This window comes from Megalops cyprinoides, chromosome 20 (assembly GCF_013368585.1).
Source record: "Megalops cyprinoides isolate fMegCyp1 chromosome 20, fMegCyp1.pri, whole genome shotgun sequence".
Taxonomy (NCBI): domain Eukaryota; kingdom Metazoa; phylum Chordata; class Actinopteri; order Elopiformes; family Megalopidae; genus Megalops; species Megalops cyprinoides.
The window spans coordinates 3,866,445-3,893,025 of NC_050602.1; the positions used below are offsets into that span (position 1 = coordinate 3,866,445).

The following is a 26,581-nucleotide window of genomic DNA, read 5'->3' on the forward strand; positions in this document are numbered from 1 at the left end:
TCAATCCTCAGGTGGGTTTGGCCCTGGCTTGGCCTGGGTTGACCCGAGAGGCAGCTCCTGAGACTCCACAGCTGAAGAGCCAAGTGCCGAGATCAGCGGGGGGGAGAGACACCAACAACGCTGATCAGTCCACTCGGAATCCTCCTCTGCCGATGCTGTAGATACCCTTTTACTTTACTGTTACCTGTGTGTTACCTGTACAGACTTTTGTAACAATTTTTTGAGTGTTCTAGAGAAACGTAAATAAAGCCAGACTGGCTACTTCTAGAAACGATAATGCTTAATTTTTTTTCTGCACATACATGTATCCACAGCCGTTTGTACAGAAATAATTTATCTCTTGTTCATGCATCCTAATTGAGAATTAACTGACTAATTTCACTCATGAATGTAGTGTTACACATACAAACAGAACTTGTTTTCGTATTTCAAAATATTGTTGACAATTCTTATGCCTATATTGTAAAAAGTTAAAGTTAGAAATTGTGATTTATCCAAACATTTGATATTAACAAAGTTCTTCCTATTTGCAATAGTCAAAAAATACTGTTAAATGAAACAAGATTTTTTTCATATTTCACTGAGTTCAAAAGCTGCTGCTTTGAAAAATATGTCATATTATATTGGAAAAAAAAAACAATACAACATGATTATAACATAATATGCTCTGTGAAGGAGCACTTACAACTGGGACAGGAGTAGGGTGAGAGACAGCAGACACACAGCTGTAGATATATGGGACGAGCAGCTGCCATCGGTTGTATTTGTGCCATTGTAATTCACGTGGTTGCTCTGAACCCCCACCCAGAAAGTTGAAAAGCTCTGAACAAACGTCGCCCTGCAAGAGGGGAGGGGGTTATTGTCTCTGACATGGACCATGGGGTCTAGTATGCTCTTCTTGTCTACAAATGTGAATTTAAAAGAATGATAGGTGACGAGGAGAGGGCCTATTCAACAGTTGGATAACATATAAGAAAAAAAGAAAACCAAACTTAAAATTTCGATTTTGGCAATTTTCTCGTTCATAAAGGGTAAAGTGACTTAGGCCTACTTTCATTATCTTCCTGCACATCACGCACCTGCTAGAAAAGTATCTGCGTAATTAGCTGTAATTTCACGGTTTACTCTCAGTAATTAGTTTGGTAAAATAAATACAGAATGAAAATTCATTACTTAGCCAACTAAATTTGGTAGGACGGAAACGTGGAATCATAAACATGGCAAGTTCATTACATACCTAAATACGATGCTCTTCGGGTTCCCATCGGTCGGTGCTTTCCATGTGGCTGTAATCGTGGTCTTATCTTGTTTGGACGTATGACTAACCGCTGAACCCTGCAGGGATGAAAGCGTAGGTTTTCCACACACAGTACCGGATCGTGATATTTCCATTGCTGGCGACAAATGACTAACAACTGACACTGAATAAGTCTTAAGTCACTGTAAGAAATGAGCGGACTCACCGCCAAGCCATCGCAGGTTAGAAGCTGGGCCTCGCCGCCGGTGACAGTGAATGTTCCAACAGGCTTGCTTCCTCCCACCTCCCGTGCCTGTAGCAAGAACCCTCGGAATGCCGTGCTATCCGCTTGGAGCGTCACTGTAAAAACGGGACGGGACAATATGTGCCACACGTTTCCCCAGCATTAACACACTGAGGTGGAATTACAGCCAAGACCACTCTCTCACTCATGTCCTTTCATGAATTATTCGTGAGCGATTGATGCTCTGACCATGCTTTAAAAAGTAAGGAAGCAGACATTCGCACGCACGTGTGAGCGTGAGAATGTTGTAAATTCGTCTATTTTTACAATGCAGTTTTCAAATAATGAAACAAGCATTTCCCAGAAAGCTGTTTTGTACCAGAGCTTATTTGGGGTTTTATTGATGTCTGTATTTTATTTGGGAGATCATTAAAGAAACTGTTTTATAGAAGTCCTGCTGTAACGACTATTTTACAAGATTAATCAACTCAGTACCGCATCCATGAAAACAGCCAACAGTTGCTTTCATGAAAAGGAAGATTGAAAAACAGAGATAGAGTCATTTTCATTTGGATGTCAAATTAGCAAATATGAGATGAGAATTTTGGCTACTCTGTATAGCCTAACAAATAAATTGAAAAAGTGAAACGCAGTTTATGACACATTGGACTCGAATGAATCAAAACACCGTTTACCTGTGATTTCATCTCCGTCACTGTAGATGGAGCTGTTTGAAATGACCTTATATGGTGCAGAGTTAGTGCCAGAGGTGGATCCGCCGTGTTTTGGTACCATGGCAGAACATGCCTCTGTAACGGCACCGTGTGGATAAGCGACAGTGCCGAGAAGGGCATTTCCACCCACCAAGACCAGCAAGAGAACTCCTGATCCACACATCTAAAAGCAAACACAAGTAAATGCAACGAGGGCGAGATTTACCCACAACTCTCAGAGAACAACTGTAGTATGCTCAGGCAAGTTTGGTGAAAGTTCAATGATCAGATGTGTCAAACCATGTAAACGCTGGTTTTTGATCCAGCATTTTCCTGAAATTGTTTAACTTTTGAATTCAGTTTACACTTTTTTTTCAAAACCTATTTTGCTATTGATAAATCTTGACTGAGCCGTCTCATTCGCATACATGTCGACCCCTTCGGATGCCCACCTGTATCACCCTCTGGAAACATCCATAAAATCCATAGAAAATCCTTAGGATCTATAAATCGCAACAAAATGAATTAGATTTTATTGTGTTATCATCATCATGTAATCTTACTTTTTATATTTTTACATGATCTATCAGATGTATGTTATATAATAGCCTAACTGTCTACAGTAACGATTCTGTCCACCTACAAGCCATATGATTCTATGGAGTAGGCTAGTAATATTACCTAGCGTTAGCGGTTAGCAGTTTAGCCACATATCAACGGATCCCCAGTAATAGTAATAGCGAAGAGTTGTGCTATCAGGTGTAATATTAATAAGAAAGAAAATCCCAATGTGCAAGTTTTATATGTTTTATCTAAGGCTAGAGACAGTCAATAAGTTAATTTACCTCGAAACTAGCCAAGACGGTCGGTGACTGTTAAAGTGCTGGCTGACACATGCATTCGGTCAGCTATCTTTATGGGGGAAAACCGTGTTAGAATAAATCTCTGAAGTTACTCATGTGATCATGCTGGTGGGAATATAGGCTATTTTGTAGTATGTGACTGCTACCATACTATATATATATATATATATATATATATATATTTATATATATATATATATATATATATATATAAACGTGAATTTTGCATGTAGGTCTACGGGAACCAAAGCCACTTTCTGCCACCAGCCCCCTGTGTGACGACACGGAAGTATTGGTCATTGGTGCGAGACTTTAGGAAACAAGCATCCAGTTGTTCTTTCTTTACCGTAGTGTGTATTCCCGTGTTCATGCGTTATTTTATCGTTCTCGAAACGAACAGCGCGCAATAAATTTTGAACGAGGTTTTTTTTTTTTTTTTAGATTTTTAATTTTTTTTAAAATTTTTTATAAATTAAATTTTTATATGATTTTATGTATAGGTCCGTAAGCAATTGGGGGGAAATCCGTATAATTTACGAACATTCCATATTGGTCGACATGTATGCATTCAGAATACTCAAATATTTTGCTTTAGCCTACTATATTGTGGGAAACTTAGTTTTATACAAGTAACTGACTGGATCAGTTAAGACAGGCTGATTGAATGGGAGCAAAACAAACAAACAAACAAACAAAAAAAAACACACACAGCTAGCATACACGTGGCTCTATGTTTGAAATATCTCTCTAAAATTGATCTTAAACGTCTCTAGTGCTATTCTTGAGGACATAAAACTGAAGTCAATAAAGACAAACAGCAAGCACTGACTGTGGTTTTCCATGTTAAATGTTCAGTTAGAACACCTGTTCTGTGTTTACTGTTCCACAGTAAACAGGTGTGAATTTTTCTTTTTTTCCCCAATTGTAAAAGACCTTATAATAAACAGACCTTACCTCTGGTAGAATCAGCTTGAATGGTTGTATGTGAGGGACGATTGTGTGGAGGATGAAGAAGCTGACACCAGTGCGTGCTTCCTCTTCCCTTTTATAGAGGAGAGATATTTATGGATATTACATGGATTCAGGGAAGTATAAACAACAACTCTACATCCTTATTGTTCAGGTTCATAAGGTTAAATTAAGTTTCTGGCTGCGCGGTCATGAGAGAGATAGCGGGATGGAACACAGCATGAAAACTTGAGTCCAACCCTTATATTACTGCATAACTGTGATGTTAAAGTCAGACAATGTTAGATGGTGGCTAGCATTTAAAGTACTGACAGCCATCTTCAGAGGGAAGCCCTGGGTTCATGGAAAGCCCGTGTCATGATGCGAATGGGATCATAGGGGTATTCTATAAAAATTATTTTCAGTCAGTTTTTGTCTGGCACATCTCAATGGATATTGTAATGAATCTGTGGTTTTCTGGAAACAGACAATATATATTTGGAAATGAACCCCAGGGAAAGTGCTTAGCTAGACACACTGGAGAACCACCAAGTCCAACCCAGATAATACTGATTTATAAATGTTCACACAGCCAAGCAGTCTTCATGGGTTTTATTTTGCACAGAACAACCATAGATGCCTTTTAGCTTTGGTATACTAAAATGTAATAAAAAAAGTTTGAAATACAGGAGAGTTGTGATTGTTTTTCTTTGTGTACAGCCTCCGCAAAGCTTGGACATGTTTTTGGTTAATGTCTGTCCATCTGTGCCAAATATACACATAACATTTGTTTTTAATTAAAAATGACTGCTGTTACAAATCATGGGTTATTCATATTTAAAATTGTATTTTATTGAAGGAAGCTAGATGAGAACTGTTTGCCCTGGGTGAGAGAAGTGTCCCTCTTCATAATCATATCACCAAGCCATGGTAAACCAGTTCATCAGTTAATCAGTTCATTCTGTGTAAGACATAATTAAAAATATGAAATGAATCCAGCTCACATAAGGCTAAAAATAAAGGTCTCCTCTCTCTCTCTCTCTCTCTCTCTCTGTTCCTTCGTGTGTGTGTGTGATGTGATTGTGAATATGAATTTTGTGGATTATCCAAGAGTCTTTTTTTCAGCAAAAAAGACCAAAATGATCACATGGAACTTTTTCCTGAAAGCTGAAAGACCATTGATTATGATGCGTAATATGTCATTTTCAGTAAGAATATTTCTAATTTTTTGAGTAAACATAACTGCATGGTAAAACTATGACACAAGCGGAAGGAGCATAATGACATATTTGTCATTGACAATGACACTCTTTACAGTAAATCAGTACTTCATGGTAATTTAGATGATGAGATCCTGATTCAGCTGACCTGGTCTGGTTTTGTTTTGTGCCAAGATGTGAATGACATTTTAATGCTTATGCAAGTGAACAATATTATCAGAATCACTTTCAGTATGTGTGTGTGCGTGTGTTTGTGTGTGTGAACATGTGAGATAGAGAGAGGGAGAGAATGTAATAGTCTTGAACGATGATAATAATGGAAATGTGGAAAAGAACTTTTTACAACTATTTCCTCCTTTAGAAAATATTTTAAACAATGAGTTAGTCAATATATTTATTTAGATAAACCATTTATAATCAAATCTCTGTTGCCTTAAAAAGTTATTAAAGTATACCTACAGGTCAAAAAAATCAAATCCAAATAACTCCAAATGCTGATCTCTTGCCAGGGGTATGTAGACTCCAGTTCGAAACTTCCCACCAGCTCAACAGTGTCAGATTCCTGTTATTACCGTGACGTACTTTGGACATCAGAACAGATCCACATAAAACAATTAAACTGTAAAATTCAGATACTGTTCATTAATTTTTGTTACATACATTACTAATTGAATACCAGGCTCTCACATTTTCTTTGAGTCATGAGGAAGTCAGAAAAATAAAAAGTATAAACTAATTTAAGTGACCTTGATTCCTACAGCTGTGTTTTCTTGACGTACTGTCCTCAAAGTCCAAAAAACAGTTGCCAGATCATTATTTTGTCAGATCCATTATCCAGCCAGATCCATTACTATATTAAAACATTATCCAGCAAAATTCGTGATCCATTCAGATCCATTATTAAGCCAGATCCATTGCCTACCCGAAGCCATTATCCAACCAGATCCATTATCCATTATTAGGAAAAAAAAACAAAAACATTTCACAACATTTCATAAACTGTCATTGTAAAATGACATTGTCTAATATTTGTCAATATCTTCTTTTTGCAAAATATCTATACATTTATGGCAATAATGAATAATATATGCCCTAAGTACTGACTTGCCACTGGCAATATATCACATTTCATAAATACACTTTGCACCATCATATACAAACCAAATGGATAAAGGAAAACATATCAAAAGATATTTACAATTAAAGTAATAATGCAGAAACATACAAAGCATGAAACTCCATGACTGATCAACAACATCTGAATGCAGTAGGTGATATTAATGCCTTCATTTGGACGATTTAAATGATTTTACAATGTTGAGTGAAATGTTCGTACCAATGACTGAAAAAGAAAAATATTGGTATAATAACTAAAAATCCAAATATTGCATGCCCAAATATTGTGGCCAACTGAATGGAGACCTATTGCTGCCCCATTCTGTACTATATCACTGATTCAGCTCATGGCGATAAATGGTTACAATGGTATGGAATGGTAATATCAATGGATGTAAATTATGTGGATTAGCCAAAAGTATTTTGTACCGAAACAGTCATATTAAACCTTTTACTAAAAGCTGAGAGACCATCAATTGCAACACGTACTATATCAATTTCAGTAAGAAATTGACATATTTATCATTGACAATGATACTGTTTACAGTAAATCAGGACTTCATGGTGATTTAGGTGATGAGATCCTGATTCAGCTGGTCTAGTCCGGTTTTGTTGTGTGCCCAGATGTGAATGACATTTTAATGCTTATACAAGTGAGCAATACTATCAGCATCACGTGCAGTATTCAAACTCATATGAACCCGTGTATGGGTATACTGCATTTTTTCATGCCAGCACCTGATGTTGTCAGATAAAGTGGAAATAATTCACTGTGACTTGTGGCCTAATACTCAGCCAGTCTATTACCACAAGTCTGAGCAGGAAGTTGTGCTCATTCTGCCTGCTCCTCTTTAAACTTAGCCTGGTGGGAGTTACTGAGCATTAGATAGGTGTGTCTTGACTTAATCCTCTTTGCCCCCTCAGGAGGAAGGGGTGTTGAATGATGTTGGCGTCCATAATCATTTGTTAACTAAAGAGTGAGTGATTAACCCAAGCTGTTGTGTTCCACTGGTTGTTTTCCACTATGGACTTGGGTCATCTTCCCCTTCATAAGGCCTGCGGTCCAGAAATGCAGTGTAGTTGGTGCTTCATCTAATCTTACTTTTGACCCTTCCGCTATGACTCTGAAATGCTTGGTAACGTTCAGATTGAAATACCCGCAATGAATTTATGATTCTTTTTCCTAAAAGGACCCTGCCATTCATTATACTTCTGTTTTTATGTCCTCTGCAGTCAGTTTAAAAATACTGTGAAATTAGAACTTTACATCACATCCATTGGTGGGTTCATTTTGTGTCATTGGGCAAGAGTAATATTATTTTGGATTAAAAATTGCAGTATTTATCAGTTAATACAGAGTTAAATGGAGACAATTTACTGTGTGCTCTTTTCAGGTGTATGGGAGAATTAATGTATACACTTGAGGATCAGTCATGGATTAAGCATATGTATGTGTATGGTTATGTCACAATAGGCTGGAAGATCCACCATGACAGGCCATGATAGATTTGTTTGCATAGAGTATGTCTGTAGCCCACAGTTGTAAATATTAGATTGAGAAAGTACCATTGTGAAGTTCATTCTTAAATTTCTGCTAAATGCCAATAATGTAATGTATAAATTTCAAAAGATTTGTTCAAGAAAGAGTATGCTCAATGTTTTTTTGTATTATTAATAACATTTTAAAAATAAATTCACAGCTGTACCATGTTTTGACCAGTGCCAGATTTGTCATCTCAACAATATTGACAGGTCTCTTCACTAAGTTGTCTTGAAGCATTTGGTGACATATTACATGTTCTGTATGTCCTTGCTGAGCATATGGGGGATACAGGCGTGTCCATACAGAGGGTTGGTATTTATGCTGCGCATGTTCAGTGATGTGAATCTGTCCTTTGGCTAAGCCTAATCACTGAGCACTGTATGCACTGTATTAGCCAAACAACACTCTGGAAACATGGATGAATCCAGTGATATGAAAACTGAAACCAATTGTTTTGGTTTTTATTAACATGTGGTATTAGTGCTTCTTAGCTGAGAATATGGCAGGATATTGAAATGCAGTATTTTGCATGTGCAAAAACACACAACGCAGTGAACACAGTCACTTAAGCTTGATGAACGAGTTCAAAGAATTGGATCAGTATTTCTGAGGGAATTTAAGTATACCTGAGGGAATTTAAGTATACCTTAAGTATAGCAGCAAAATATGCATTTTTCCACAGCTTCCCTGTAGGGAACTCTATCAGCCATATGAAATTAAGTACTACATTTGAGATGATGTATTACTAATAAATGAATATTGAAAGAGACCCAGTCTGTTAAAATAGAGTACATTTGTATTGCATTTACAGCATAATTTTGACATCAGAATCTAGATTTCATAGATCAAACTGTTAATGCTGTGAGTTTTATTTCATTCACTGTCACCTTTTTTTACCTTTATTGAAAAATTACATTTTTCAATAGAAATTTTGGAAATAAAATGGAAAGGGATTTTTGCTCTCAACAAACATCTAATTGGATATTGTTATGCAAAGACTGTGTGTGTGAATGAGGGAGAGAGATAGGGAGCCACTTAAAGGTAATGTAAGCTCTATTCAGGAATGGTTTTGCAGTACATAATAAAAGACACTTCCACTGAGCCTAATTATCCAGAGAGGATAATAAGAAACACAAGAAAAAAACAAACTGCCTTGGTCCTACCTCATGAAATTCGATATCTTAAATTACCCAGGAAGTTAATACCACCTGTCAAAGGTAACATTTGACACCGCTAAGGATCTCAATAAAAATGGCCATTCTCACCATTTCAGCTGGACCAAATGCACCAACTCTCTGCTGAGCTAAGTGCACTTCATCATCCTTCAGTGCACATGGTGAGAATTTTACAATCAATTTACCTCATTATGCTGTAAAAGAATTATACTGCATGTTTTCACAATAGAACAGAAAGATAAGAGTTAACCATGATCTTCTCCTTCAATCATCTTCAATATGACAATCTGTATCCTTCAATATGTGTAATATTACGATTTCATCTGTAATATTAGAACACTATGAAGACTTTATGGAGTGCATTCATTAATACTGACGAAAGGTGTAGTTCTACAATATTTTCTGCAATGTGTTCATGAAGTGACATGTACGATATAAAACTGGCAATAAAGCATGGAAACATGCTCGGAATGCATCCCAGTATGTTCTGACCTCCATTATAAAATACTTTTCGTATATTTGAACATATATCACTTCTTTGTTGGGGCCTGAATACTTCATTTATGCTTTTGTTTATGGCTCAGATGTGTCTCCAGATCCTCCAGACCTGCCTGGTAATGCTTGTGGTTTGCACTAAGGGAGCGGTTGCCTTCTCCAACGGACAGGTGGGTCCCTCTTGTGAGAGCATGCTGCCTGGCCACGACCCCTTCAAACCTCAGACATCAGAGTCTCCTTACACTGTCACCGCGAGCCAGTCCTCCTACCAACCAGGGGACAGAGTCACAGGTAAGCAGCTGGCTGCTGGTTATGAATGATTAATTATTCATTTTATTTTGTCCTTTAATTTCCTTGATTTAGTTTGAGTGCAGACCATCAAATCCTACAGATTAGCACAATGCAATGCAGAACTTTGGAAAGAAATGTTTTTTAAAAAATATGGCAGGACCACCTGGGCAATTTCAAGTTACAAATGCCTGAGTGTAACAATTCCATATTCTTATTATTTACTTGACTATCTGTGCTTAATTGCTTGTTACAATAAGACATTATGAGATATGATTCTTTGCTAAGTAGTACCTCATTGATTGGATATTTATATATTTTGGACCAAATATAAAACAGTCCCAATTATAAGATGACTCCTCTTTTCAAAAAAGGTCATTGAAAAACTGTGACCAACAAAAATCCAACTCCAGCAAACACAGGATGAACAAATTATATTGTTCTTAGTCACCACAGAAGACATCAATAATGTGGTACAGCTTGTGTGCATAATCCAGTAACAAGGTTTGAAATCCATTATATCACCACAAACAGTTCTGTGTGTTTTGCAAAGATGAATTCATATGAATATAATTTTCCTCATCAAAAAAAACATTTAATAACATGGCATCCTATAAACTAATAATGAGAAATAATAGTAAATCTAATCTTCAACATTAATCCTGTCTGCCTCTAGTTCCAAGGACACACAGTGAATATGTTCTGTTGTTGCATCACAACTCCCTCTAAATCCTTGCACATTGTCATGGCATGTGGCCTATCAATTTTCCTACTGCAAAACTAGCTAAAAAGTTGCATTTTTAAAATGTATAATCTGGGTTAAATATCCTGCCCTATATTTGGACTAACATAATACATTCTGAAATATGACTCAGCAAGTAGGTAGATTCTTAAATGTTGTTGATTACACTGTGACTGAGGAGCCATTACCTATCGTAATGCGTTTTTATTAAATATAATGCAGCAGTAAATTATTGCATGAATGTTGGTAGTTCCAAGGATCCAGTGTTCACTAACTTACATTTATGGTCTAGATAGAGGACAGATCGTTCCATCCGCATCCTTTTAAAGTGGGCAATTGTTTGTAGGAGGAATGTGCACATGTGAGTGTGTTTTTGTTGACACCAGGGCTCTAGTGATCACCTTGTTACCCTGCAAATGTCTTGTTAATCTCATAGCCACTCAAGGGATTGCAGAGTGGCATCATAGCTTCAAGCTTATTCTGTATCCTGAAATTCAGGCCAGCAGGAGACAACAGTGACGCGCAAAAATATTTCACTGACGAACAAAGTTTTTCACATCTAAAATTTTTGAGTCCAAGGACCAATAAAACATAAAGTTTTATGGTTGCTAGGACTGTTGCCTGAAAAAAAAAATGATTGGAAAAAAAACCTATTTCACAAACATCATTTTATGCATTTTATGCGTATATCCAGTGGAGCAATTAATTTTCAAATTTCTGGAAAGAAAAGTCATAAAGTATTTGAAAAAGGCCCCCAGGGAGAGTGGTCGGCTGGATGTAACATGTCCAGCCAGACACAGAGTCCTTTGTTACTGTATCAATTAAAGAAATATGCTTTATTGTCTTACACACTTGGGAACTTCCAGCTCTGAGATCTGTGATGAAGCCTTTTCTGTGTTAACTGAAAGTTAGCTCTTTTGAAAAATGAAGACACCACTCACAGTGCCTTTCTGTAATAAATCCACACTAAAGAGCCTGTATTACTGTACATTTACATGTGAATCAATAGGCACTTGGAATTATGTGTGAAATTCCCCGAAATAATTTGGTAAGTATTAGAAAGCGAAACCTAGGGAAAGTGTTTGGTTGGATGCACAGACCACCAGGTCAACGGTGTTTACAAGTGGTAGACTTATAAATGCTTGGTTTGTCCAAAAACTTTCCCTGAATTTTATGTTGCCATGATATTTATATAGCGTTTTATGCGTGTGTTTGTGATTAATGCTGACAGTCAACAGATTCACAAATGAGAGAATATCATCCACAGTCCTGTGATAAAAATGGCCAGGTAACTAATACTTAGGTATATTTTACCTGAAAAAAAAAAAAAAAACAACAAACAAAAAGTTCTTCTTTGTGCTGTAAAGCAGGACAAACCGGTCACCTTTGTCATCATGACCCATTGTGTGGTGATCTCCAAAAGGCTCCTGTTTGAAGATCTACTGCACAGCGTGTTTCTTTTTGCCTCCATGTGTGCAGTAACTCTGGAAGCTACCGGCAATTCGTCAGCATTCCAGGGCTTCCTGTTACAAGCCCGAGCAATGGGAGGGCAGGCCCCTGTTGGTTGCTTCACCTCCATGAATTCCTCCCTCTCCCAGGCCTTGGACTGCAACAATATGACGGTACGTTCAGATGGCCCTGCTATGCAAAGCCTTAATGCCTGCTGGTGTGACTACGGACATCCACGCCCACAAGCTGTTAGACCCGCTTGTTCAATCCTGTTTTGTTTAGTGAAACCTAGGTACAGAGGATCCACATGAGGTTTTCTCTACTGTTTATTACATGAACTTATGTTTAGGCCTTGGTACGAGACAATAGCAGGGTAGATGAGTCCAGTTAATATGCCCTTTTCTAAACCTAAAGGTTTTCATGTGACAGCTGGGAGACTGGTTTGAGTCTCAACTGGAACTGCGATGTTGTTCCCTTGAAGACTAATCTGAATATATATATCTAGCTTGTTTATAACATATAATGGGAAACATAAAATGTAAACTAGGTCATATTGAATAAATGTGTGAGAGGCAAATAAATAATGCAGTCATGTTAAAATCCACATCCCCTAAATCTACACTTAATTAATGCCATCATTTCCACCTGCTTAGTACAGACTTTGTCAGCACAGAAATGCTCTTTTTAACAGGGCTCATTTTGATGTGATTTTTCTCCCAGAATTCCTCCGTCACTCAGCTGTCTAGTATCAAGAAAACACAACTACAAGTGACATGGGAGGCGCCGAGAGACACATTTCCAGGGGATATTTGTTTCTGGTGTGTTTTTTTTTTCTGTATGAAATATCTTAATAAATCTGATCCTTTTTATTTTTATTATCACAAGTAATATTACTGCGCTTCGGTTTCAGTGCGACTTTTGTGAAGGACTACACAGAGTTCTGGGTCAAAGTGAACAGCCCAACAATTAAAATGGCCTCTTCGTCATTTGAGCCGGTAAGTGATCGTGTTTATTACAGTTTTGAAAATGGCAATATTTTTAAAAATATTAAAATGAGTTTGCGAGTTTAGCACATTATGCATGTAGAGCGATTCATTTTTAAATATGGGGAAAGAAAGACGTCTTGGATGAATGACCTGCTGTTGTTTTTGACTTTCAGAGTTTCTCCCACAGCAGAGTCTCACTGACCGCAGTTGGTCTCTTCCTGTTGGCCTTGTATTGAAATGGGCAGAAGTCTGTGCTCTGGCATTTTCACACAAGATTGCTTTACAATGAATGACATATGCTAATGTATGGACAGAAATATCCTTTAATGTATAGCTAATAAACTGTATAGTTATTTGGGTAATGTATTTGGATTCCCTCAGTTTTTTTTTCTCAGGCAGTTACTCCACAGTTGAATACCTAAAGCTCAGACAGGAGAGAGGAAGACTGTTAAACCACACTGAAATGCTTATGGTTACACTGTTGGTATGGACAATGTTTACTGAGACACTTTATATCAGTACTAATCCAATTATCATTAATATTTTTATTGTTGTATCATTAAGATTTTATGTCATTGCAAACATTCAAGAGATAGCTGGAGTGTTAGTGGTGTTCCATCACAAATGCTGTTGGATCAAACAGGCACTAACCATCAGAAATCTTATTGTGTCTGTATCAATATAACCAGTGAAGAAGCAAAATGTAACAGAATGTAAGAAAGTGAGAGAAAAATAAAATTACAAAATTTAACATGACCTCAAGACTTGAAACTATGTTTCGAGATTAGCAGCCACCAGTTAGCAGCTCCTCCTATATTTCTTTTGCGACTTTGTTTGCACTGCACTCTGTGGTCCATTATAATAAATTTGGCCCTTTTAGCCTACACAAACACGTGTACTTTATTTATGTGTTGACTGTGTTTGCATGCACATCAGTGTGACAGATCAGTTAATGAGGCAATCCTTTTATTTTCTAGCATTTTGCCTTTCCATGTACTGAAAACCATCTTAAGCAGGCTTACAAGTACAACACACCCACTTCAGTGGCGGCTGGTGAGCTGGAAACAGGGGAGGCTGAAACATTACCTTTAAATCTATAATCCTTGTTTATTAAACAACCTCATGCTGTAGCTTTCGCAATAGCGCGCAAACTACAGACAATCTGTGCTGTTTCGCGAGCATAATCATTTACTCCATTTACGCACTGGTGTCAATTATTCTGTGAATTATTTGTTTTATTGTTAATCAGGGAGGATAAAGGGGAACAGGTTGAAAGTAATGATAGATTTAAAGGTAATGTTTCAGCCTCCCCTGTTTCCAGCTCACCAGCCGCCACTGACCCACTCTAATGCCAACATTCGTATCAAACAGGAAACAGGCCATTGCTTCAGAGGACCATTTAAATCATGCACATTAGTGACAGCAGATTAACAAATAGCAATTCTGTTGAGTTACAAATACACAGAGGAGAAAATGCAAGGCTCATTTAGGCTGTTAGCAAGACCACACAAGGAAGTAAAAGTAAACAATTCAAGCAATTATACAATGCTATGAATTCATCACTGCTATTGCTAAACTCAAGCGATTAAATGCTGCTGTGAATTCACCATTGCTTTTGTCAAATTCAAGCGATTAAATGCTTCTATAAATTAACCACTGATATTACTAAATATTATGTAATTATAAAACAGTCATGGGTCAGTAATAGTCCAGGGGTGGCAATCTCTGGTCCCGGAATGCTCAAGACACAGCTGCTTTGAGTTTCATCCAAATGCTTAATTACTTAAATGGACCAATAATGAGCCAAATTGGCCGCAGGGGACCATGTGCTGGCGGTCTTCACCATTGAGGAAGACCTAGAAAATCTGCACTGCTCTGGCAAAGCAGAAACAGAGCTGCCTCCCCCTGACGAAACAGCACCCAACAGAGGGCACTGCTTCAGAAACTAATAAAAGCAAACTGCCACAATCCAGAAGCAAATACAATCTTCTTTTTTCCCTAGAGGAAACATGACAGATACAGATAACTTTCCTTCAAAACCTTAAAATCAGACCACCATTTTTTCATTACCACAGTGCTGTTAGAAATAAAAACAGGATAGTCAAAAATGCCCTTTTTAACTTGACCTTTTTCCCTGAAAAAAAAAAAAACAAAATTGAAACTGATAAAGGTCTGTGAGCTATTTTTTATTGTAAACCTTTTGTGAGGTCTTAACGTTATGAAAAGCAGGCAACCTGTGACCATGTAACAGAAAAGGATGACACTGTATTGTGAGGATTTGCAGTGTACAGGACCTGAACAGAAGCTGGTGATAAAGGTTGTTCTTCCACTGACATGTATAACTGCTATCTGTTCCCACTGACAGCACATCTAGTACTTAAACAACATTGACATTAGTTAGAGGCCAGAGCTCAATTAGTGTAAACTACATTTCCCAGAATCCTCTCTCTAAATAACAAATACTAGAATTTACTGTTACAATACAACATGCATAAAGAGGCGTGAGAAACCTAAACAAGTAATAATACATGTGAGGTTAAAACTGTGCTGCTGGTAGACTTGTGGGGGTGAGTCTCCACCCACAGGAAGTAATGCTTTACAGGTCATGTAAGACCTCCAAGACAGTGGCAATGGACCAGGCTTGTGACTCGCAGCTGTAAGGACAGTGCTGTCCATTCTCATTGGTCAGTTCCGGGAGACCCTTCCAGGAGGACCTATAAGACGAGAAGTGCATTCACAACACATCTTCCAATTCCCTGCCCAAAAGTGCAGCACTGAAAAAACCAGTTGTATACCACACATCACTTTTATTTAAATAATGGCATATTGCTGGTTTCCACACACTTGAGCATTCTTCTCTGCTTTGTGTAGATACTGAATCCATCGACGCTGGACCAATCTCAGCCAAACATGATAATAAATGACAGAACTCCCCACCCCATTAGAAGTCATACAGGTAGCTGCCAAAATAAGGGAAACACCAACATAAACTGTCTTAGTTGGGCACTGGGCCACCTTGAGCCTCCAGAACAGCTTCAAGGTGCCTTGGCATAGATTCTAAAAGTATTTGGGACCGGGACTCTATTGGAAGGACAGACCACCATTTTTCCTAGAGAAGTTCCATCATTTGGTGTTTTGATGGTGGTCTTTTGATGGTGTTTTGATGGTGATGTCTCTAGTCTTCAACTGGGTTGAGATCTGGTAACTAAGACAACCATGGCATATGATATAATATTTTGAGTGGATCAAAACCAGGCCAGGAGAATTCACTCCACTCCATAACAGAGCCTCCAGGATCCTTTGGTGTTGTGAAACAAGCACTCGGGCCTGTAGGTTTTTTTGCACCACACATGCCCTTGTCCACTTTAGAATGCAGAGAAGGATGACTCATCTGACCATAATGACTTTTTTCCATCACTCACAAAGACCACTGTTTCTGTTCTTTACATCACATTACTCAGAAACATGCATTTTTAGATGAACTATGGAGGTTATGCACTACAAACCTTAGAACGCTTCCAGTGGAGTTCTCCATGGATTGTTACTTGATGAAACTGCCGGCGCACAGCCATATATTGATGTTTGCAGTCAACTGATTCAGAGTTGCTCATCTGTTTTGCCTTGAATCTCAAACCAATGCACTTTCGGCCATAGCTGACCTTAGCTGATGATGTTTTTTCCACGCCAACATCATCTTAGCCATCACTTCACCACTGAAGCTCCTGCTAAACATGCCCCAACAATCACTCCTCTCTAAGTCATTGACATCTATTGCTCTAGCGAAGGTCGCCAAAATAATGGTCAACTTAGCCTGGCCAGCATTTTTACATCTAAGCATGATGGGATGTTGATTGCTTAATTAACACAGGAACCAAACCTGTGTGGAAGCACCCGCTACCAATATACTTTGTATCCCTCAGTTACTCAAGTGTCTCCTTTATTTTGGCAATTACCTGTGCTTCCTCCGTTTCCTCAGGATATCACTATTATTATTTCAATCAATTAAATGATGATGTTGAACACATGCTGAAGACAAGACAGTTTTCATTGTCTGTAGATTCTACAGATGGCGATTTACCTCTCCAGGTGGACGTAATGCTGAGACAGAACATTCTTCACCAGGTAAACTGTGCTCTCATATGTGTCCCTCCCCAGCAACTTGGCGAAATGGATCTTAGCGCGAAGGAAGTAGCCGAGCGGCCAAAGCCATTCCTGCAAGAAAAAAAATCTTCCAACGTTCTGCAGCCCAGGACAGACTAACCGCAAGCCTGTGTGTGTGCAGTAGGACTTACAGGTCCTTGGTGGTAGTTGAAGCCTTTTGCTGTGTTGTTGTTGTCGTTATCCAGAGCGTTGTCATAGACACCACAATATACCATGTCACTAGGGAAAGATGAAATCAAACAAAAAAATAACAAAAAATCCACACAGTAGGGGTATATACAAATATAAGACAGAAATTCAACATGGAGGGTGTCTAGAGGACTCCCATGCTGCACTTCTGTGGGTGAATATGAGAGCTTGACTCTGTACATTATACAGTTGGAACCTCACACATATTCTGTGTGAGGACTAGGCTTATGCTGGCTTCAATTATGGCATCAAAATACAAAGGCCAAAACCACTGCAGTTTGTGGTATTACCATGGATTGTCAAGTTTTGTAAATCATAATTATTACGTTTACCAAAGTAAAAATAAATCACACTCCAGCTGTTTTAAAATATTAATTTTTAATAAAACATTTAAGTAGCCTTAAATGAAATATATTTGATTCATTAGGCTAACTTCTGCTGCCACTTATTTCAGAAAATGAAGTAGTCATACAATTAGCCGAACAGGCAGTTAAAGGGGTGAAGAGGTGCCTTACTCTGGATCCAAGGTCTTCATTCCCAGGGGTCCCAGAAGCTTCTTCTCTGTGATCTCCAGGGCCTCCCATGCCCGCTCTATAGTAAACATCTCAGGGGCCTACAGCACAGAACAGCAAGTAGGGCATGGTCACATGATCTCAACACAGAGTCTTGTCTATTTTAAATGTCATCTTTCGCTGAGTGCTGGTCGAGTACACCAGCCATAACTATCCTCAAGACATAACTATCCTCAATCATAATTTTCTGCAAATATAATTCACTTATAGTTTACGTTACTTTAAGCATTGTTTACTTTACCAATGGCTTGACACTGAAATTGAATATTGTAGCACTGTGGACTAACCTGACCAATGGAAATAAGGGAAGAGCAGTGTAGTAGTGTAGTGTTAGCACTAAAAAGTCCTATTTCCCATCCCTCTTTGCCCAAACCTCCTGCAGACCAGGACCCCATCATCACTCGTTTGACTGACAGGCTCTTGGGAAATCAGACAGGCTGATATAACCAGCGCTCCTTGGAGGCAAGCTGAGAATGGGGACAGTAATGTTCCTTGCGGGGAGCTTACCACCACCATGGCAATGGCGAAGTTGGGCCGAAGCTGGTAGTCACACCAGGGGCTGGATGCCCCAAAGCTGTCTTTGTAGATCCCCCGCTTGTGTACCAGCTCCGGGTGCTTCTCGTTGGGGTCGCTGGGGTCGTGCGACACGTAGAACATCTCTTCGAAATTGTCCTGGATTTGGATGTTCCAGTCGTCATAGGAGACCAAGTACTCTTCCCCTGCAACAGAATAATTGAAACTACCCTTCACTTTTCACACATTATTTCTTATTAAACCTTTAAGTAATATTTTATGAAAATTAGAAGCTAATTTTATTCTACACTGTGTAACAGCAAATATCAACAGCACACATGTAACATCTAGTTCATGATGAATTTTGGTAAAATTGTACAAAAAGAAGCAATATAACTCAGTTAAAGGTAACTTGTGTTGCTCTGAGTAAATGAAGTCCAGGCAAATGTTTGAACAGATCAAGCATTCCTATGCCTGTGGTTCAAATATATATTAACTCTTTCGATATAATTTTAAATTAACTTCAAAGTCCAATCTGATATGGATGTAAAGCAATTAAGTATTACACAACACAACATTAGTTTTGTTTTAGGTAGCCTTTAATTATTCACTAGTTTATCTTCAAGCAACCATTTAACTCATGTAACTGGAACTAGACATTATGTCAAACTTTCTGGAGAAAACGTCACTATTCATTTGGACACAATCCCCCCACCCAATTAATTTGAGATACTGAGCAAAAGCGAACCAACAATGCTTTAAAGGGCGGAGTTAGAGATGCTTGGCATGTTCAACCAATCACTTTCCCTAGGTTTCTTTTTCCCTCGGGGGCCGTGCGTGACACTGACCATCTCTGAGGACGGTGACTTCAGAGTAGGGGAAGAGCCCCTCCTCATAGAGCTCCATCAGCCAGCGCACTGCCGACTTGCAGAGACCCACAATCTCCACCGCTGACCCGTCCCTGGAACCAAGTGACACATGAGTGTTTACCACTCTCATGTGGACAAAACTTTGGAATAACCCGATCCAATTCAGCATGAGACCATACCATTGTACCTTCATAGTAGTTACGCTAAATTACTTGAGCCCTTAAAACAGGTGACTTCCACAGCTTGCAAACTCATTACACATTAGTAGATGCACTTTGTACTCACACTGGTAAGTTTCTCTGTACATGAGCATCTGCTAAATGACAATAATGTAACATAATGCCATGAGCCCAACCCTATTAACTCCACATGCTTCATAAAAATATCCAGCCATACAAATAACACAGATATTGTGTAAAACCTGAGATATGTAACTTAGACAGAATTAAGGATTCTATGGGGCAAATAAAGTAATTCCTTGGTGTCACACTTAAAAGAAGTACCCCAGTCACTGAGGCATGGTGGGGGTGTCTAAAGCCGGCTGGGCAGGGTGAAGAGTGACGTGTGGGGTCGCACCTTGGTGTGGCTGGCACCCCCTTGTTGCCGGCCTTCTCGCTCTCCCCCATCTTGTCCATCCATGTCCCGCAATTGAACTGGTTGCCTCCGTACACAAAGCCAGTGTGCGGGTCAACCTTGGCCACCACATTGAAACCTGGCATAAACACAGGCACGTGGATGTTTATAAAGGATTTAAAAATGTAAAATTTAAACCCACAAAAGTAAAGGCAATAGTCAAAGCTGACTGCATTGCTATGACACTACCGGGTGTTCCGTAAGCACAGTGTTTTTTGCTGATGGTAGAAAAGGTAGAAAAGCAAACAGAAGATCATATTGAAAAGAGATACTTTCCCCAGAGAAGAAGGAAATTGTTTTTCTGCATGCTTCGTGCCCCTGCCAAAGATAGAATCTGAAGAATTTCGCTATCATTGCTCCAATAAAGCTCGACCCGGACAGTGACCTGCGGGGCAAATGCTCTCAGGTTTCAGATTTTGGATACTGCATCATGCATGCTACTGTGTTCTACAGTCACATGACTCATACTCAATAATATATTCTGTACATTCACTATATTCATATATTCACCCTGTAGCCCTAACCTATGACTTTGGTTGGCCTAGAGGGCATCATAGTCTCTGCAGGGTGCTGGTCTTGCTGCACACTTCCCAGTTCCTCCCTTCCCTCGCTCTAAAAGTGTACACAGGAATTCTTTTATTTGTGCTGAATAGCCTTGTTACAGCTTGATATTTACTGCCTGACCTCAGGATAGATTACCCCACAGATTACAAATACAGTTGGTAGCCTTTTGCAATACCTCCACTATGCAATGGATGCTATTGTACATTAAGTTCATCTCGCAATTACAACTGAGATGAAATGCAATATAATATACTATAATATAATACACAAAGGCTTTTTTCATACTACAAATGCACCACAGTGGAATGGACGCTCATTGGAAGTCGGGCCCTACACCGCTGTTATCAGCAGAGAAACTCGTAGGTGTCTGATGAATCGCAGAGTGCCTAAAAGTGGTGAGATCAGCAGACCCTGCCGACATGCCAACCCCTAACCCTGGCAGAATGAAGTCAGTTTGACTGATGACATGACCGAGATCCATGAGCACCTTCACTGCTGAGCCACTCAGGAGCCCCCCTATGCAGAATTCCAAAATGATACTGACTCACCCTCGTCCTTCATATTGCGGTCAAGCTCCGGCCCAGCATTCCGCTCTCTGAACTCAATCCCCTGCATGTGACGCTGCATGGCTTCCTGGATGACATCATAAAGGGGCTGGTCCTGGGGGGTGTTGCATCATAAAAGAGAAAGAGCCAATTACAGAGTGCCGATGGAATATGCCTGTAAACAGCGACCACTAGCTCACCCTGCTATAAGTACTTTACATCTGTAAACAACAGAGGCTTGAAGTCAATATCAAAGCTCCTTGCACTGCTCTACTTTATATGTTGATATATATAATGACATATAAACTGCCCCAAGAAACTATATAAAGCATTAATTTGGTTGGATCATGTGTGGACCTCTGCAAAGCTGATTAAAAAATGCTTGGCAAGCCCAACCAAACATGTTCGCTGGGTTTAGTTTATTTAGAGGAGATGCCTCGGAGCCCTCTGCCAGGAATGCAGGGGATTTTGCCAACCGACAGCATGGATCATGCACTGGAAATTCCAGTTCTTAAAGGCGGCAGGGTCTGTGGTTCTTAACCTGCATTGGCTCTCTCTTGTTTAGTTGAGATCTCAACCTGGATATTAGGCCTAACCACCTATCCAGCAGATGTAGCTCAGTTGCTAATGAGATAGCATTTCTAAATATGATGGTAGAGGAAACCTAAAGGTCTCCAGCACTGGAACAGGTCATTGCCAGTTTAACCTGCACTGTACACAGCTAAACACATTCACTCCAGCCAATGTGTTCAGCTATTGGGGGGGGTTTGGCGTGGTTTGGGATGTACCGTGACTCCGGAGGCCTGAGGCTCGGCGTCATCGGTGGGGTACATGCGAGACACAGGGCACTGGAGGATGTCGGTGCCGTTGGGAACCATGTTGCAGTAGTCCTGGATGCACTGCAGCCACCACCACACGGCGTCACGGCAGTTGTACCTGGCGCCGACGCCCTCCCCCAGCAGGTTGGGGATCAGGCCGTGCCGCAGCGTCCCCGCGAATGCCAGGATGATGTTCCTGCAGACGAGAAAAGGAAGGCAGTGTTCCCTCTTTTCACTTCCACAGTCCTTTGGTGGCAGAGCACTCTCAAAAAGGAAGTACTTAAATATTTAACTAGAAATATGTGCAAATGCAAGATATAACATATTTAGGAGAAAGAAGTTGGCTTTGGAAGAAAAAAAAACTTTTAATCACTGTAGAAATGAAATGTAAACATTGTACAGAACAGCACTCCTAAAAGAGAGAACCCAGTCAACCATTTTTATGAATATCATCTGTGTGTGCTGTTCCAGTCTTGACACTTGTGATGGTAATTGACTAATTATAATCATAGCAACTCCCAGTACAGGATTGGCATTTAAAGGAAAAGCAAGACACTCAACATCTGAACTTCCTTGTGTCAAATGAGACATAGCACCAGGTCTGTATTTGCTTTGAGGAGCAAGAATTGACACTTGAACTGCATGAAGAAATGTGCATCCAACAAACAAGCTCAATGAAAATAGGCAGACCAGGCTGGCAAGAGAGTTCAGACAGTTGATGTGCTGAATGTACATACTTTAATGCTAATACAGCTGAGGCTGTACTGGCCTACTCTCCTGAACTCAGCATCACACAGAGAGGTGACAAGCAGAGGGTGAGGGGACGTACCTGGCCTCCAGGTGGCGTCCGGTGACGAGCAGGAGGCCGCGCAGGGCGATGAAGGTGTCCCGCCCCCAGCAGCGGAAGATTCCGGAGGAGAAGTGGGGCAGCCCTGAAAGTGAGGGAATGCAGTGGACAGACATGGGGTTTAACAGGCACCCAAAAATAGTACCCAGGCAAAGCGTTTGGCTGGATGTACCCAGCCGTTTAATTCAGCCCTGTAAAGCTACTGACTATGTGTGTGCCTTGTAAATTCAAAAATACTATTCCACTGAGATTTATCCTCAAATACCTACTGATTTACCCCAAAGAGAATAGAAACATTTAAGCTCCAAGCAGCAAAACAGGTTAAATCATAACTGTGAGGTGAAACTGAATCATAATTGTGAGGCGACTCTCTTGTGACGTGAAAGCGACATTTGCTGTAATGGAGGAATCGGGCCCTTTCCACATCTGGAACGATAAAACTGTGATAAAGCAACTACTGCAGTGGAGCAGTCTTACTGCGGGCAGTAGCTGATGATCACTACAGTTGAGTTCTAGTTTTTCAGAGAATTGGTCTGAGGTGAAAATGTAACAGGTGAATCATATGCATACAGAAGGCCCCCTTGGTGTGGGTGTGACATGTCCATCTTACCTGCAGCCAGGGAGATGCAGCACTGCTCCTTTTCCCCGGTGATGTCATTGACGCGGTATGGCACATCATCGAGGGCGGGTGACAGAGGTGGCAGGGCAGGGCGGTGGCCCACCCCGCACATCTGCACCGAACCCAGGGCTAGAAGCTTCACAAAGGTGGATCCGTTCTGGACAAAACTGAAAACAGCCATCAGTCAGAGTGAGTACCCACAGATGTTCTACATTATATTATGGATGTTCTATTCTATATTCCGGCCAGATATTCAGCTCCTCCATTCTCTACATCCTCCACCTAAGGAGAATCCAGTGCTGTCTGTGTTCCTGTGATAGATATGGATAACCAAGCTCCCTATCGTATCATCTTAATGAGCCAGGAAAGCAGAACACTTAAGGCTTCAACACTGGCAGAGACAGAACTTTCACTTCACACGCACAGAATTGATTATCTTTGGTGTAATTAAATTTCCCCTGATACTGTCCCTTTACTTTGAATGGATTTCATTATGCATAATGACATTCTGTTTCGTGCTCTTGGTCTGATGTGAAGGTGAGAGAGCATGGACCGAAAATGCAGACACGTATGACCTGCCATCCAGAAAGACAGGCACAGACTTGGCATGTGTGTGCGATCTTCATTCCAAACAAGTATGTTAAGAGTTAGAGTGGTGGGCTTAACAGAAGTGGAAGTAACTGTACTGCCAACCTCTGAGCTGTTCTTCCTTATAGAGTAGTCAGTCTTCCACATGCTACAGAAGATGTTAGAAGTGTCTCATCTAGTGTGTAGTCATTGCTGACTGTTTAAACTAAGCTAACTCATCGTTACACTTTAGTATGAATATAATTAATATGTTTTTTCTTCTGTGTCATTTAATTATGTGCCCACTCAGCTGCGCACATACTGTGAATTACATCAGTGCAAGCTTTTGATTAATGCGCTTACGGTTATGCAGGTGAAAACTACCTGGACATTTCCTTGAAAGTGGCATCCAGAGCGGTGGTGTAGGCTCCTACGAGGATGGCGTCAAAATAGCAGGGGATCAGATACCGCGGGATGTGCTTCAGGTAAGAAAACATGGCCCGGAACCACTCCCCCACCTGTGGGAACATGACGTTAGCACACGCACGAGGGGAACCCAAGAGCCGTTTCCAGATAAAGCCGGGTTTAAGCAGCTCCTGCACCTCTCTCTGAAAGGGCCCCATGCTCTGAAAACTGGGCACACTCTCACCTCTCCTAGGGCACCCCCGCATGCCACCAGGCGGTCGCTGACGTAGTCGATCATCCAGTCCCCTTGTCTCAGGTTGTTGCAGAAGGGGTGCCCCAAATCATTTTTGGGACGAATATTGGCCATCACTGACATGAAACCTGAGAGGAAAACAAAACAGCAAATTGTTAAATAACAAATATACCACAGATCATAAATACATTTGCATTCAGCCACCAGGCACTCTTATCCAGAGTGACTGACAAAGAAAAGGAACAAGTGAATTAAGGTCACATGACCAAGAAGATGACAGACCACATCTGACCATGGCATTCCTTCACAATGCTAATGCCCAGGACCATGGACATGCTGAATAAAAGTCCTACAATAATCAAAATGATCGACTACTAGTGCAAATAAAAATGCAACAAAACTCTGCTATAACCATGCCATGGTGTACATAAAATTATAACTTGTATAAAATTGTAGAATTTGTACAGTCAAAATCAATCTACCTGCTCCAGCCAAGCAACTCCTTTAAAGTAGTTGAAAAAACCAACTGCAGTCCCACTGAACTGTACCTTGGAGGCCACCGTACTTCAGCGCTTCCCAGGAGGGAATGTCATAGCACCCACCACCGTCCTCCTGCTCCTCAGGGTCGCAGCGGAACATCAGCACATTCATATCGGCCAGGGTCAGTCGGGACATGATGCTGTCATCAAGGAGAGAGCAGAATGTGTGTCTGCTGAAGAGTGTGGGGCTGACAAACTGCAGTATAGACTGGGTCTGATCAGATACACATCATTATAGGCTAGGTTACACCTACACTTCAGAAAGGGTTACACACACTACATTGTGGAGTTGGAAAGACATAATACCTCACAGAATGGGTTACACACCCATATATTGTAGAATGAGACAGATACACTGCCTTATAGGTTGTGATGGACATACTTCACTACAGACTTGACCAAACTACATTACAGAGTAGGACATAAATACTAAGATATAAAATGGAATAGAGTTACCAAAGGTAACACATTATATAACTGATTGGAAAAACTACATTATCATTTGGGGCAGATATATTACATTATAGATTGGGACAGGCATACTAAATGAGATGGATGGGGTGGTGGGGAGTGGGGTTTCTACTTACGATGTCAATGGCTTTTTGAGAATAGCCGGTGCGTCAGTGTCGGGCTGGCTGCCGGATTTGTAATGAGGGCTGAACTGGATCAGGTGGTTCCGAAGTGCACCCACCAGCTCCTGGGCTTTTGGGTCCAAACTCACCCTGTGCGGAGAATAAGGGGGGGGGGGGGGGGGATTAGCGCCGAAACATGACTCAGCCCTCACCAATACAAAGTGCAAGGTGCTATGAGATCTGTTTCAGTTATGCATGGTTGCGGACTTTGCTACCATGGTGAAGAATGCAGGCAGGGATTGATTAGTATGTTACGTTGTTGTTGTGTGTAACTGATAACGCTCCGAGGCCCTGACCTTTTAATTCCATTTCCCGCAAGTGACTGCGAAACCATATCCTCTTATCATGTTCCTGATGAAGAGATGTCATTCTTCTAGCTTGTTCAAGTTTTTTAAACATTTACTGGTGTCTGTGCGCTTTTACAAAACTTTGTCTTTCCCCTGGAAATCACTCTTAATCTTATCTCCTCTATTTACATTTCCCTTATCCATTCATCTGCCTTAAGTTTTAACTGTTTTCCCATCAACCCTTTATTAATAGTGTTTTGCCTAAAATCAGTTTAGTACCTTGATTTGCACTCTACTTTAACATGTACTATATAATGCAATTTTCTGCTCTCTTCTGCTCCTCTTTTGCATACAAACTAATTCAGCTTTCATTCCTTTTGTACATTACAGCATACTATTAGTCTCAGGCACTGTACCATAATTCATCCTGGATGAGTGCATTTGGCAAAAAACAATTAATATAATAATAATATCAATAACAATCAAAACAGCACCCAACACTAACATCAGTTTTGGAGCACTGGGGACACTGCACTGCACTGCACTGCA

At 40.1% G+C, this 26,581-nt stretch overlaps 2 protein-coding genes across 5 annotated transcripts in view; both read right to left on the reverse strand.

The window, feature by feature from the left end:
• Positions 1 to 7: 7 nt before the first annotated feature.
• Positions 8 to 2,378, reverse strand: si:ch73-14h1.2 (putative ferric-chelate reductase 1). The gene is made up of 4 exons (XM_036554870.1): positions 2,177 to 2,378; positions 1,464 to 1,597; positions 1,238 to 1,335; positions 8 to 71 (listed from the first exon to the last, which is right to left on the reverse strand). Exons 1-4 carry the CDS (start codon positions 2,376 to 2,378, stop codon positions 8 to 10), a joined length of 498 nt encoding a protein of 165 aa, XP_036410763.1.
• Positions 2,379 to 14,321: 11,943 nt separating this feature from the next.
• agla (amylo-alpha-1, 6-glucosidase, 4-alpha-glucanotransferase a) overlaps positions 14,322 to 26,581 on the reverse strand; it is a 35,872-nt gene continuing 23,612 nt past the window's right edge. For 3 of the 4 annotated variants that reach the window (XM_036554320.1, XM_036554318.1, XM_036554317.1), the window contains exons 20-34: positions 25,701 to 25,835; positions 25,123 to 25,253; positions 24,566 to 24,702; positions 24,301 to 24,434; positions 23,341 to 23,516; positions 22,713 to 22,815; positions 21,854 to 22,079; positions 21,069 to 21,180; positions 19,900 to 20,035; positions 19,303 to 19,415; positions 18,449 to 18,660; positions 17,885 to 17,982; positions 17,312 to 17,399; positions 17,098 to 17,231; positions 15,616 to 15,733 (exon numbers count right to left, since the gene is read on the reverse strand). In XM_036554320.1, the coding sequence (XP_036410213.1) occupies positions 15,616 to 15,733; positions 17,098 to 17,231; positions 17,312 to 17,399; positions 17,885 to 17,982; positions 18,449 to 18,660; positions 19,303 to 19,415; positions 19,900 to 20,035; positions 21,069 to 21,180; positions 21,854 to 22,079; positions 22,713 to 22,815; positions 23,341 to 23,516; positions 24,301 to 24,434; positions 24,566 to 24,702; positions 25,123 to 25,253; positions 25,701 to 25,835 (2,053 nt within the window). Of the gene's footprint in view, positions 15,734 to 17,097; positions 17,232 to 17,311; positions 17,400 to 17,884; positions 17,983 to 18,448; positions 18,661 to 19,302; positions 19,416 to 19,899; positions 20,036 to 21,068; positions 21,181 to 21,853; positions 22,080 to 22,712; positions 22,816 to 23,340; positions 23,517 to 24,300; positions 24,435 to 24,565; positions 24,703 to 25,122; positions 25,254 to 25,700; positions 25,836 to 26,581 lie in introns of all 4 variants that reach the window. The other variant, XM_036554319.1, reaches the window with a different exon arrangement.

Excerpts from the sequence above, each read along its gene's own strand:
- si:ch73-14h1.2 (XM_036554870.1), bottom strand. The coding sequence starts at position 2,378 with ATGTGTGGATCAGGAGTTCTCTTGCTGGTCTTGGTGGGTGGAAATGCC. Across the intron at positions 1,336-1,463 it reads TAACCTGCGATGGCTTGGCG|GGTTCAGCGGTTAGTCATAC; the intron begins GTGAGTCCGCTC and ends TCATCCCTGCAG. Across the intron at positions 72-1,237 it reads CCGAAGAGCATCGTATTTAG|CTGTGGAGTCTCAGGAGCTG; the intron begins GTATGTAATGAA and ends TTGGCTCTTCAG.